Source organism: Zea mays, chromosome 10 (genome assembly GCF_902167145.1).
Source record: "Zea mays cultivar B73 chromosome 10, Zm-B73-REFERENCE-NAM-5.0, whole genome shotgun sequence".
Taxonomy (NCBI): Eukaryota; Viridiplantae; Streptophyta; class Magnoliopsida; order Poales; family Poaceae; genus Zea; species Zea mays.
The window spans coordinates 27997235-28010211 of record NC_050105.1 but is presented as its reverse complement, the minus strand read 5'-3'; the positions used below and the strand labels follow the sequence as shown (position 1 = coordinate 28010211).

At 54.7% G+C, this 12977-nt stretch overlaps 1 protein-coding gene and 1 pseudogene across 1 annotated transcript; one reads left to right on the top strand and one right to left on the bottom strand.

Moving 5' to 3' along the window:
* The first annotated feature begins 984 nt into the window (after positions 1 to 984).
* LOC103640982 (uncharacterized) lies at positions 985 to 5597 on the top strand (annotated as a pseudogene).
* On the bottom strand, positions 4534 to 5833 carry LOC100384696 (uncharacterized). The gene has a single exon (NM_001177172.1). It carries the CDS (start codon positions 5400 to 5402, stop codon positions 5043 to 5045), a length of 360 nt encoding a protein of 119 aa, NP_001170643.1. The 5' UTR covers positions 5403 to 5833; the 3' UTR covers positions 4534 to 5042.
* Between the last annotated feature and the right edge of the window lie 7144 nt (positions 5834 to 12977).

Genomic DNA, 12977 nt, shown 5'->3' with positions numbered 1-12977 from the left:
CCGCTTGACGACCATCCTTGTTTTGATACTTGTTTTGTCCATTCATCTTCAGATTAGTTCATCAGTTTCATCCTGCGGATTAGCCCGCGCTTGGGGTCGACTTGGCTCGTCTTCCGCATCACGCGATTAATTAACGTACCTGAATGAAATGCATTATGCATATGAATGCATATAAATAAGAATAGTGCGGGACTAAATATTACTACATGTCCACGAATTAAACACCTATAGCAAGACATCGCCAATCAATAATATATATGTTCACGCTCTACTTGCCTTTTAAAGTTCGACACCAAAAACTTAATAATTCTAAATTCATTAGTCTAAGAATTTTAAATTTTAAAACAAGAACAGGAGCACGTCAATCTTCTAAACTACCAGACCGGTCGACTTCGCATCACCCGCCAGCTAATTAAAATGTCTACTAGCAAAGCATTAACTTATTTAAGCAAACTAAATCGGCACGGCAACATCACCAGAACTTACTAGCTAGCCAGATAAAATACTTAACCTATCTTTCATATTATTAATTCGACCACTCATCGGATACGAAACACCGATTTAATCCTTCTTGCATGACCTAAACTTAGCTAAGCAGCACGATGACTTCGCAATCGTGGACACAAATACCACGCTACATGTAGCCCCGTATTCCTACAAGCGTCAACTAAATACGGGTCTGAGCTACCACTACACGACGGTTGATCTTTAGCGACCCTTATTTGGGACCGACGGTTGGTCGCTAAAAGTTATGGACCGACGGTTGGTTGCTAAATGCGTTTATAGCGACGGTCTATGAGTCGCTAAAAGTCTAGAAATTTAACGACTTATGGTCGGTCACTATAGAGGTAAGTGTGTGACCGATGGTGGGTCGCTATAGGGGTATGCGATTTTTATGTTTCTTATTTACTCACCAAAGCCCATCTAAAGGCCTACTAAACAAACAAACCCTATTCCACGCGTGCAGCCGCCGTCACTTCTCCCATGGCCGCCCCCTCCCTCAGCCGTGGAGGGTGCCGCCGCCACCTCACCCTTGGTGCTCGCCATCTCCCTAGCCGCCATCTCCCTCACGGCTCCAAGCCCATGGCTTTCCTGGTGCTCGCCTCTCCCGGCCGTTCCTATCTCCAGCGCTGGCTGCCATCTCCTCCACGAGGTGTCTTCTCCGTCGCCGCTCCCTGCGTGATTCCCTTGGCCGGCGTCCTCGACTTCTCAGCCATGGAGGTCGCTGCCCCTTCTTTTCCTCATCTCCCTCCATCGGTTCTGAGCTCGGCGCCCCTGCTCCTGTCCCTCCCATGGACGCCGCCCCCTCCCTCAGCTCACTCCCTCTAGCTGCCATGGAGCTCGCCCCTGCCCAAGTCCGGTTGCCTCTGTTTCCCCTATCTCTGTTGGCGGCTGGCGTCCCATCTCCCGTGCGTTGGACGGCCGCCGCTTCATTCTCATCGCTGGCATTTGTCCCTGCTCCAGCTAGTTCTCATGGCCATGCCCCTGTTCCCTAGGTCCGAGCTCGCCCAACTCCCTAGCCATGTCTGCTCGCCCCTCTCTGTCTCTCTGCGAGCAGCAGCATGCCGGAGAAGACCTGTGTCCTCGACGCGCGCCAGGTGTTTGATGGGAGGTTTGAACTGGAGTTCATCATTATTTTCGCTATTTTCCTGCAGTGGAGGTCGTGGAGCATGTCACCGAGGTGACAGAGAAGTTGGCTGCAGATGCGGCCAGTTCCATGCCAGAGAACGGATCCCTGCACAAGGTTGCCGTGGAGGTGGAGTGCGTTGCTGAAGCGGTGGATAAGGATGCACATAAGGTTGAAGCAGTCAACGATAAGGTTTGCTATGCCTTGTCCATGCTCTTACTTGAAATTGAATATTTCAATATGTTATGGATATGCCGTCGCAATTAGACATTGATATTCTTTTGTGTGCATTAATTGAGTAATTGACATTGTTGCCGCACATCCCCAGGACCTGCCTGCCGCACATCCCCAGCGCCTTATTATGCCACATGACAGGGCACAGGCCACAGCTAGCTTGTGCTACACTGGTGGAGAAGCTAGCTACCAGGTTAGAGGTTAATTATCCATATTTATGTCTAAAAGTGAACATGAACTGGTAGCCAGAAGATGCTTTGATTCTAAAGTTAAAAGAATAAGTTCATGCTACGTTCTGAATGTTGAATTTAGATTAGATTGATGCTCCTAAAAATAAAGCAAAAAAATAGATGTCTGTGCATCAATTCGTTGCTGAGCTGGGACGAACTGAAGGACCCATATATTCAATCATGCATCGCATATGCACATGAGCACATCTCGATCACCATTCACCAGGAGTTTGCCGTCAGCGGCTTATTATTACGTACATTCTGTCGTATGCTTATTGCATGTATATAATGTTGCAAATTTATCTGAGTGATGAAGACTTGTGGCATTTGAAATGTTTCTCCAAATGTCTTGTTGCATATGGTTGAGTTTTTCATGCTGGTTATGTTTTCCACATGTTGTATGTTATCTATAAACCATTTTCTTGTGTCAACACATCACCACCTCTGCAGATTATACAGTTCCTCAGAACTGCAAGAACACGTGAGTCGCCAATCCATTCTTGTTCACTTCCTGTTCTTCAATGTAATCCGGAACACCGTCTCCTCTTACACTATGGTATGTCGTTTCCATGAGGCATATAATTGCATTAAGGATATCTTGCTCCCTTTTTCCATTGTAGATAAAGAGTGTCATCGTTAATAAAGAGTGTCTGAATCTTCAGAAGATCCTACAGTTCTTGATTTTGGGCTGCTGACTATGACGTTGCTGAACTCAATAAAACAAACGATGTCTCAAGAAAGACAAGCGATCTGAAATCAAGCTGTGGGCCATACAAATTCAACTTTAAGCCCTGAGAGAGGTCAGAGTTAATTTATGTCTTGTATGAAGTGTAGCATTGCTTAGGCTGCTATGACGACGTTGCTATTGAATTATTTTAATTTATGTCTTTTACCAAAAAACAACTGTAACAAATAACGGTATTTCAAACGAAGTAACAAGAAGCATTTTTAGTTTCCATATGGCTAGATACAATTATGAGTTATTCTGATGGTTTATAGTTCTTGAGAACAAATTGGGTCGAACATAAAACTTTTGCTCGAACTAATTATAAAGGTGGACTTTTACATTAGTTTACTTCAGGACACTGCAAATCTACGTTACTACTTCCTTCAGCAAAACGTGTGACATGACTTAATTCAGTGGGTCTCGAGGCTTATGTGACCCTGTTTGCTCTAGTGTAATCTTTCAATGCCATGCATGTCGTGGTCACATATTCACCTGCCAAGTATGGGCCCCATATTGTGTTGTTTCTCACTGGCCCTTTTGCATTCATCGCGTATATACATGTGCGGACCACGTCTTTCGGGAACAAAGTATACATTAATAACTTTCTACGCAACAGTTTTTTTCTTTCTTAATGTGTGCTCTAAACCTATTAGTTTGAAATTGACATTAACCACTAGGTGGCCACTCATCATTGTTTTTTACCACAAGGAGTCTCATTTTCCAGTTCTTACTGAATATACAAATTTATCTGAATTTCGATTGTTTTTCTGCTTGTAAACCTTTTAGGTTCTGCACAACAGGACTTCCTAGCGATGTCACTGTTGAGGTTGGGGATATGTCTTTCCACCTTCACAAGGTACTGTCCTTTTTTCCTGGTCATATTCTGGATTCTTGTATTTTCCTGGTGTGTGCAAGAAATAAAGCAACAATAAACAATTCCTTGCTTTGAATGAAACTTTCATCATACTTTGTTTGACTTGGTGTTTCCTGTGTAAAGCTTCTTCTACTGGCATTTACGAAAGAATATGAAAATGGTTATAACCTTTTATTTCTGTTCCAATGCTTTTGCTTCACTTTCTTGCCTTGTATGCCATTAATTAACCTTTTTACATGTTGATTATTTCCTCCATAACAATGTCTGTTTCATTGCAGTTCCTTTTACTTTCAAAAAGTGCCTTTCTTGAACGGTCAATTGAAGAAAATTCTGACCAAGAAGAATGCATCATCAAACTAAATGACATTCCTGGGGGTGCCAAGTCATTTGAACTAGTTGCAAGGTTCTGCTATGGGTGTGAAAATAGAGCATCAAAAGCTACTAGAGTGAACAGATGCTTTTGTGACTGATCATCTCTGGAGCAGCTAGAGTGATGTAGTTGTGGGCTTTTGAACAATAGCTAGAGTGATATGAAACATTAGTGATGTAGTTGTTGGCTTTTGAACTACTTCAAGCTGGAGTGATGTCGCTGTGGTGCTTTTGTGAATGATCTAGCTAGCTATCTGTAAATGATCTAGTTGTGAATGATATTATAATTGTGATGCTTTTGTGAATATATAATTGTGGTGCTTTTGTGTTTATGTGTTGTGGTATACTGATTAATTGTGTATGTCTTTATGATTTGTGTATAAAAATATGTGATTTGTGGTGCTTAATTAAATGTATATATTATTAATAACAACTGTAAAAAGGGCGACTTTCTGTTGGTTGCTAAATGTATAGTATGCCGACTTACAGTTGGTTGCTAAATCTATAGTACAGCAACCCACGGTTGGTCGCTAAATATACAATATTAGCAACGGACGGTCGGTCGCTAAAAAGATGTCGGTCGCTAAAGCCTTTAGCGACGGCACTTACAGCGACCATCCTTATGGGTCGCTAAAAGTTTTTAGCGACCAACCGTAGGTCGCTGAAGGCCGTTTTAGCAACCAACCGTAGGTCGCTGTAAGTGAACCGTCGTGTAGTGTACAAGCGGAATAATCGTCGCGGCATACATACCTATCAATTCATCTATCAAACCAGTCAATAAAAATAGCAAATCAGCTCACCGTTCTAATATCTGACTTGAATCCGCGAGATCGATAGTGATTTTTCCGATTCCAACAATTTGCGAGTGCTTGGCAGGTGTCACACGAACTTTTTGTCGCGCACTCGGCGAACACCACGCTGCTAGCTCCGTCTTCACCCGACTCTTGAGATTTCTTGCTGACGCGCGGAACGACGACGAGATTATGTCTGGAGCGAGCTGGCGAGATAGGGTTGAGCAGGAGATGACGTGTTTGACGACTCGATAGCAAACGACGCGACGACGAGCTGGGCAGGATCCGAGCTAATAGGTACAGTATGAGACAGCGACCAGCACGACGGACGAACTAAGTTGCGAGGTCGGCCGACGAGGAAAAAGCTCCGCGAGCTGTGCACGAGTTGCACACGACCACAGCGCGCAGGAGCGACATAGGCCATCGGCAAACTCTGGCGGGCAGCAACAGAGCCGGATGTGCCATGGGGATAACAAGGGACGCTGAGCTCAGCGCGCAGCGAGCTGGAGCTGGAGCAGACAAGCTGCAGATCACGGCGCGCAAACACCATAGAACTCGACGGCGACGCGTGCGCAAGGAGACACGCGCGCGCAGAAAAATTCGCGGCGCGACGGTCAGGGAGCTCGACCGGGCGAGCAGCAGGGAGCAAGGCGAGCTAGAGACGGCCGAGCCGGGCGCGCGGCGCTGGGCAGTTCGGCACGACGAGCTGAGCAGGGAGATGAAAAGCGGCTACGCGCAGGACTGAATCCGAGCTGGAGCACCGCGACGAGCGCAGGGCGCGACAAACGGAATCGAGCAGGGAGCACCGGCCATGGGCGCGGCAACAGAGCTGGGCGAGCAGGCTTCCACGGGGGGCGACGGAGAAGGCACCGAAGCTTGCGCAGGGGCACTGCAGGGAAGAACGGCTGAGCGCGCAGAGGAGCTCGCGCGCGGCCAGTGAAGTGGCTGGAGAGGCACGCAAGCAGCTGGCCGCAAGGTGAGTACGCTCGGTGACTTCGCTGCGCGGTGGAGAGGAGAGATAAGGCTGAGGAAGCCACGTATGGAGATAGCTGTGACCTGTGGATGAGGAGGAGGCCTGCTAAGCGGCGGAAACAATCACTGGTCAGGGAGCCGACGTGCCAGGGAATGGGATGAGGACCAGAGATAAGCGTGAGAGATTTTTAGAGTCAAGGCTGGGCATGTGCTTGGAGAAATACCCAAGGGAGATGACGTGCGGACTCTAAGGAAAAGGAAGAGATGCACGTCTGATATTTTGAGGTTAAATAATCAGGGTCTAAAAGATATATAAAAGGGTCAAACAAAAACGAGATCGATAACAATATTTTAGACTGCACTAGATTTGATTTAATTCGAAACCGGAAAATTTTATCCGCAGTCTGAACAAGTAAACAGATTAATTATGAATACTTAATATTAGCTCTAATTATCTCGATCCAATTCAATTTTGCGTTACTACTTTTGTCGTTGAGTTCTTAATTAATTTGCCTGAGATAAAAATCACCCAGTGGGTCGAGCTTCCGAATTCGTGTTCGCGCGAGCGATGAATTTTTAAATAATCACCGGACGCACCGATTTTCGGAATGACTATGTTCCGAACAACACAAAAATTTCGGAAGAGCCCCGGATAGATAAAAACGATGTCGAACTCGCGACCGACGAAACAGATGCGATCGCGATTGTCGGGGACCATAATTAGGGGTACCCTCAAGGCGCCTAATTCTAAGCTGGTAACCCCCATCAGCATAAAGCTGCAAAGGCCTGATGGGCACGATTAAGTCAGGGATCAGTCCACACGAGTGACTCGATCACGCTTCACCCGAGCCTAGCCTCGGCCAAAGGCAGCCGACCTCGAGAGACTTCCGTCTCGCCCGAGGTCCCCTTTTTATGGCGGACACATCACCGGCTCGCCCAAGGCCTTGGCTTCGCTCAGAAGCAACCTTGACTAAATCACCACACCAACTGACCAAATTGCAGGGGCATTTAACGCAAAGGTGGCCTGACACCTCTATCCTGACACGCGCCCCCGGCAGAGCCGAGGTGACCGCCGTCACTCCACCGCTCCACTGGCCAGTCTGACAGAAGGACAGCGCCGCCTGCGCCACTCCGACTGCAGTGCCACTCGACAGAGTGAGTCTGACAGGCAATCAGGCCTTGCCAAAGGCGCCACGGCGAACTCCGCTCCGCCCGACCCCAGGGCTCGGACTCGGGCTAAGACCCGGAAGACGGCGAACTCCACTCCGCCCGACCCCAGGGCTCGGACTCGGGCTAAGACCCGGAAGACGGCGAACTCCGCTCCGCCCGACCCCAGGGCTCGGACTCGGGCTAAGACCCGGAAGACGGCGAACTCCGCTCCGCCCGACCCCAGGGCTCGGACTCGGGCTAAGACCCGGAAGACGGCGAACTCCGCTCCGCCCGACCCCAGGGCTCGGACTCGGGCTAAGACCCGGAAGACGGCGAACTCCGCTCCGCCCGACCCCAGGGCTCGGACTCGGGCTAAGACCCGGAAGACGGCGAACTCCGCTCCGCCCGACCCCAGGGCTCGGACTCGGGCTAAGACCCGGAAGACGACGAAACTCCGCCTCGCCCGACCCCAGGGCTCGGACTCCGCCCTGGCCTCGGCCGAACGACTTCCGCCTCGCCCGACCCCTTGGCTCGGGCTCGGCCACGGCAACAGAAGACAGACTCAACCTCGGCTTCGGAGGAAACCCCACGTCGCCCTGCCTAGGGCACAGACCGCCACGTCAACAGGAGGCGCCATCATCATCCCACCCCGAATCGACTCGGGTCATGGAGAACAAGACCGACGTCTCATCCGGTCAGCTCCGCCAGAGAGATAATGATGGCGCTCCACAAGCTCTATGACGACGGCGGCCCCCAGCTCTCTTACGGAAGCAGGACAACGTCAGCAGGGACTCGACCGCTCCAACAGCTGTCCCTCCATCAGGCTCCGCCGCACCTCCGACAGCCACGACATCACGCCAGCAGGATGCCCAGATCTCTCCGGCTGCCACATTGGCATGTACCTAGGGCGCTAACTCTCCCTCCGCTAGACACGTAGCACTCTGCTACACCACCCCATTGTACACCTGGATCCTCTCCTTACGACTATAAAAGGAAGGACCAGGGCCTTCTCAGAGAAGGTTGGCCGCGCGGGACCGAGGACGGGACAGGCGCTCTCTTGGGGCCGCTCGCTTCCCTCACCCGCGTGGACGCTTGTAACCCCCCTACTGCAAGCGCACCTGACCTGGGCGCGGGACGAACACGAAGGCCGCGGGACTTCCACCTCTCTCACGCTCGGCTCCGGCCACCTCGCCTCTCCCCCCTTCGCGCTCGCCCACGCGCTCGACCCCTCTGGGCTGGGGCACGCAGCACACTCACTCGTCGGCTTAGGGACCCCCCTGTCTCGAAACGCCGACAGTTGGCGCGCCAGGTAGGGGCACGCTGCGTGCTGACGAACAGCTCCCCGTCAAGCTCCAGATGGGCAGTCTCCAGCGACCTCTCCGGCCCGGGACAGTGCTTCGTTTCGGGACTCTCGAGTTCATGTCCTTCGACGGCAGCTACGACATGACACTTCTTCCACCGCCGCGCGACTACGACAATGGCGGCCGACAACCCGCCCGCCGGCGGCGGAATCGACGACGTCTTCCCCGCGTGATGGAAGAGCAATATTCGGGCTCGCTCCGTTCTCTCCCCCGCCAACGGAGGAGGAGGCGGAGCCGTCAAGGCCAGACGGGAGGCCGCGCTTCGTCGGCCGTCGAGCGAATCGACGCCCCCGACGCCCCGACGGAAGGCACGCCGGACGTCGACCTCACGTTCGAGATGGAGGCGAGCGCCGTCCCCCGCGGCACGCTGACCTTGAGCAAGAAGACGACGCCGGCGCGCTCGCGGAAAGCCTGTAGGACGTCGCCCTCGAACCAGGGATGACGGCGCAACCAGTCCCCGGTGTGACTACGTCGCTCCTCGTCGACCAAAAGGTAACGACTAACTCCCATCTTGCGTCATTTCGACTCGACCTCAACCCGCCAAATGACCTCGTTTTGGCGGGCGCTCTCATTGAGGCGAGTGCAACCCTACTGAGGTTCTGTATGCGGTCGCCTTGGGACCGACTGACGGACGTCTCGACCTACGGGCCCTCTGGGTCCGAGGAAGATGACGATCCCAGCATCGGTTGGGATTTCTCCAGACTTGGCAACCCCAGTGCCGTGCGGGACTTCATGACCGCATGTGACTACTGTCTATCCGACTGTTCCGATGGAAGCCGCAGCCTTGGCGACGAGAGCTGCGGCCCAAGCCGCGAATGTTTCCACATCGAGCTAGGGGATCCCACCGAAGGCAACCATCTTGGCATGCCGGAGGATGGTGATCTCCCCAGGCCGGTGCCTCGCGCCGACATCCCACGGGAGCTAGCTGTGGTCCCCGCTCCGGCGGGGGGTTACGACCCACAACTCGAGCAAGTCCGCGAGGCGCAGGCCAGGCTCAACGAGGGAACAGGAGCGCTTGAGCCGATCCGTCGGGACGTCGGACAGGCATGGGTGGGCCAACCCCTGGCCGGAGAAATACGTCATCCGCCCCAAGGTCTCCAGCACCGCGTCGCCAACGATGTTAGGATCAGGCCGCCGCCCGCATCCAGCGGGGTCGGTCAGAACCTGGCAACCGCAGCAATGCTCATTCGCGCGATGCCGGAGCCGTCAACCACCGAGGGTCGGCGAATCCAGGGAGAACTCAAGAATCTCCTGGAAGGCGCTGCGGCCCGGCGGGCCGAGAGCACTGCATCCCGGAGGCAAGGATATCCCTCGGAACCTCATGCCGCGACTTCCCGATTCATGCGGGAAGCCTCGGTCTACACCGGGCGCACGCGCAACACCGCGCCTGCGGCCCCGGGCCACCTCGGCAACGAGCACCATCGACGCGACCGTCGGGCTCACCTCGACGAAAGGGTGCGCCGAGGCTACCACCCCAGGCGTGGGGGGCGCTACGACAGCGGGGAGGATCGGAGTCCCTCGCCCGAACCACCCGGTCCGCAGGCCTTCAGTCGGGCCATCCAACGGGCGCCATTCCCGACCCGGTTCCGACCCCCGACTACTATCACAAAGTACTCGGGGGAAACGAGACCGGAACTGTGGCTCGCGGACTACCGCATTGCCTGCCAACTGGGTGGAACGGACGACGACAACCTCATCATCCGCAACCTCCCCCTGTTCCTCTCCGACACTGCTCGCACCTGGTTGGAGCACCTGCCTCCGGGGCAGATTTCCAACTGGGACGACTTGGTCCAAGCCTTCGCTGGCAATTTCCAGGGCACATACGTGCGCCCCGGGAATCCCTGGGACCTTCGAAGCTGTCGGCAACAGCCGGGGGAGTCGCTCCGGGACTACATCCGGCGATTCTCGAAGCAGCGCACCGAGCTGCCCAACATCACCGACTCGGATGTCATCGGCGCGTTCCTCGCCGGCACCACTTGCCACGACCTGGTGAGCAAGCTGGGTCGCAAAACCCCCACCAGGGCGAGCGAGCTGATGGACATCGCCACCAAGTTCGCCTCCGGCCAGGAGGCGGTCGAGGCTATCTTCCGAAAGGACAAGCAGCCCCAGGGCCACCCATCGGAAGAGGCTCCCGAGGCGTCTGCTCCGCGCGGCGCCAAGAAGAAAGGCAAGAAGAAGTCGCAATCGAAACGCGACGCCGCCGACGCGGACCTTGTCGCCGCCGCCGAGTATAAGAACCCTCGGAAGCCCCCCGGAGGTGCAAACCTCTTCGACAAGATGCTCAAGGAGCCGTGCCCCTACCATCAGGGGCCCGTCAAGCACACCCTCGAGGAGTGCGTTATGCTTCGGCGTCATTTCCACAGGGCCGGGCCACCCGCCGAGGGTGGCAGGGCCCACGACGATGACAAGAACGAAGATCACCCAGCAGGGGGGTTCCCCGAGGTCCGCGACTGCTTCATGATCTATGGAGGGCATGCGGCGAATACCTCGGCTCGGCACCGCAAGCAAGAGCGCCGGGAGGTCTGCTCGGTAAAGGTGGCGGCGCCAGTCTACCTAGACTGGTCCGACAAGCCCATCACTTTCGACCGGGCCGACCACCCCGACCATGTGCCGAGCCCGGGGAAATACCCGCTCGTCGTCGACCCCGTTGTCGGCGACGTCAGGCTCACCAAGGTCCTGATGGACGGGGGCAGCTGCCTCAACATCATCTACGCCGAGACCCTCAAGCTTCTGCGCGTCGATCCGTCCTCCGTCCGAGCAGGCGCTGCGCCCTTCCACGGGATCATCCCTGGGAAGCGCGTCCAGCCCCTCGGGCGACTCGACCTCCCAGTCTGCTTCGGAACACCCTCCAACTTCCGAAGGGAGACCCTGACGTTCGAAGTGGTCGGGTTCCGAGGAACCTACCACGCCGTGCTAGGGAGGCCATGCTACGCGAAGTTCATGGCCGTCCCCAACTACACCTACCTGAAGCTCAAGATGCCGGGCCCCAACGGGGTCATCACCGTCGGCCCCACGTACAAACACGCGTTCGAATGCGACGTGGAGTGCGTGGAGTACGCCGAGGCCCTCGCCGAGTCCGAGGCCCTCATCGCCGACCTGGAGAACCTCTCCAAGGAGGTCCCAGACGTGAAGCGCCATGCCGGCAACTTCGAGCCAGCGGAGACGGTCAAGGCCGTCCCCCTCGACCCCAGTGGCGACACCACCAAGCAGATCCGGATCGGTTCCGGGCTCGACCCCAAATAGGAAGCAGTGCTCGTCGACTTTCTCCGCGCAAACGCCGACGTCTTTGCGTGGAGTCCCTCGGACATGCCCGGCATACCGAGGGATGTCGCCGAGCACTCGCTGGATATTCGGGCCGGAGCCCGACCCGTCAGGCAGCCTCTGCGCCGATTCGACGAGGAGAAGCGCAGAGCGATTGGCGAAGAGATCCACAAGCTAATGGTGGCAGGGTTCATCAAAGAGGTATTCCATCCCGAATGGCTTGCCAACCCTGTGCTTGTGAGGAAGAAAGGGGGGAAATGGCGGATGTGTGTAGACTACACTGGTCTCAACAAAGCATGTCCGAAGGTTCCCTACCCTCTGCCTCGCATCGACCAAATCGTGGATTCCACTGCTGGGTGCGAAACCCTGTCCTTCCTCGATGCCTACTCGGGGTATCACCAGATCCGGATGAAAGAGTCCGACCAGCTCGCGACTTCTTTCACCACGCCGTTCGGCATGTACTGCTATGTCACCATGCCGTTCGGCTTGAGGAATGCAGGCGCGGCGTACCAGTGGTGCATGAACCATGTGTTCGGCCAACACATCGGTCGCACAGTCGAGGCCTACGTCGATGACATCGTAGTCAAGACACGGAAGGCTTCCGACCTCCTCTCCGACCTTGAAGTGACATTCTGGTGACTCAAGGCGAAAGGAGTCAAGCTTAATCCTGAGAAGTGTGTCTTCGGGGTACCCCGAGGCATGCTCCTAGGGTTCATCGTCTCTGAGCGAGGCATCGAAGCCAACCCGGAGAAGATTGCGGCCATCGCCAGCATGGGACCCATCAAGGACTTAAAAGGGGTACAGAGGGTCATGGGATGCCTCGCGGCCCTGAGCCGCTTCATCTCACGCCTCGGCGAAAGAGGTCTGCCTCTGTACCGCCTCTTAAGGAAGGCCGAATGTTTCGCTTGGACCCCTGAGGCCGAGGAAGCCCTCGGCAACCTGAAGGCGCTCCTTACAAAGGCGCCAGTCTTGGTGCCGCCGGCGGACGGAGAAACCCTCTTGGTCTACGTCGCCGCGACCACTCAGGTGGTTAGCGCCGCGATTGTGGTCGAAAGGCAGGAGGAAGGGCATACATTGCCCGTTCAGAGGCCGGTCTACTTCATCAGCGAAGTGCTGTCCGAGACTAAGATCCGCTACCCACAAGTTCAAAAGCTGCTGTATGCTGTGATCCTGACAAGGCGGAAGCTACGACACTACTTCGAGTCCCATCCGGTGACTGTGGTGTCATCCTTCCCCCTGGGGGAGATCATCCAGTGCCGAGAGGCCTCGGGCAGGATCACAAAGTGGGCGGTGGAGATCATGGGCGAAACGGTCTCGTTCGCCCCTCGGAAGGCCATCAAGTCCCAAGTGTTGGCGGATTTCGTGGCCGAATGGGTCGACAC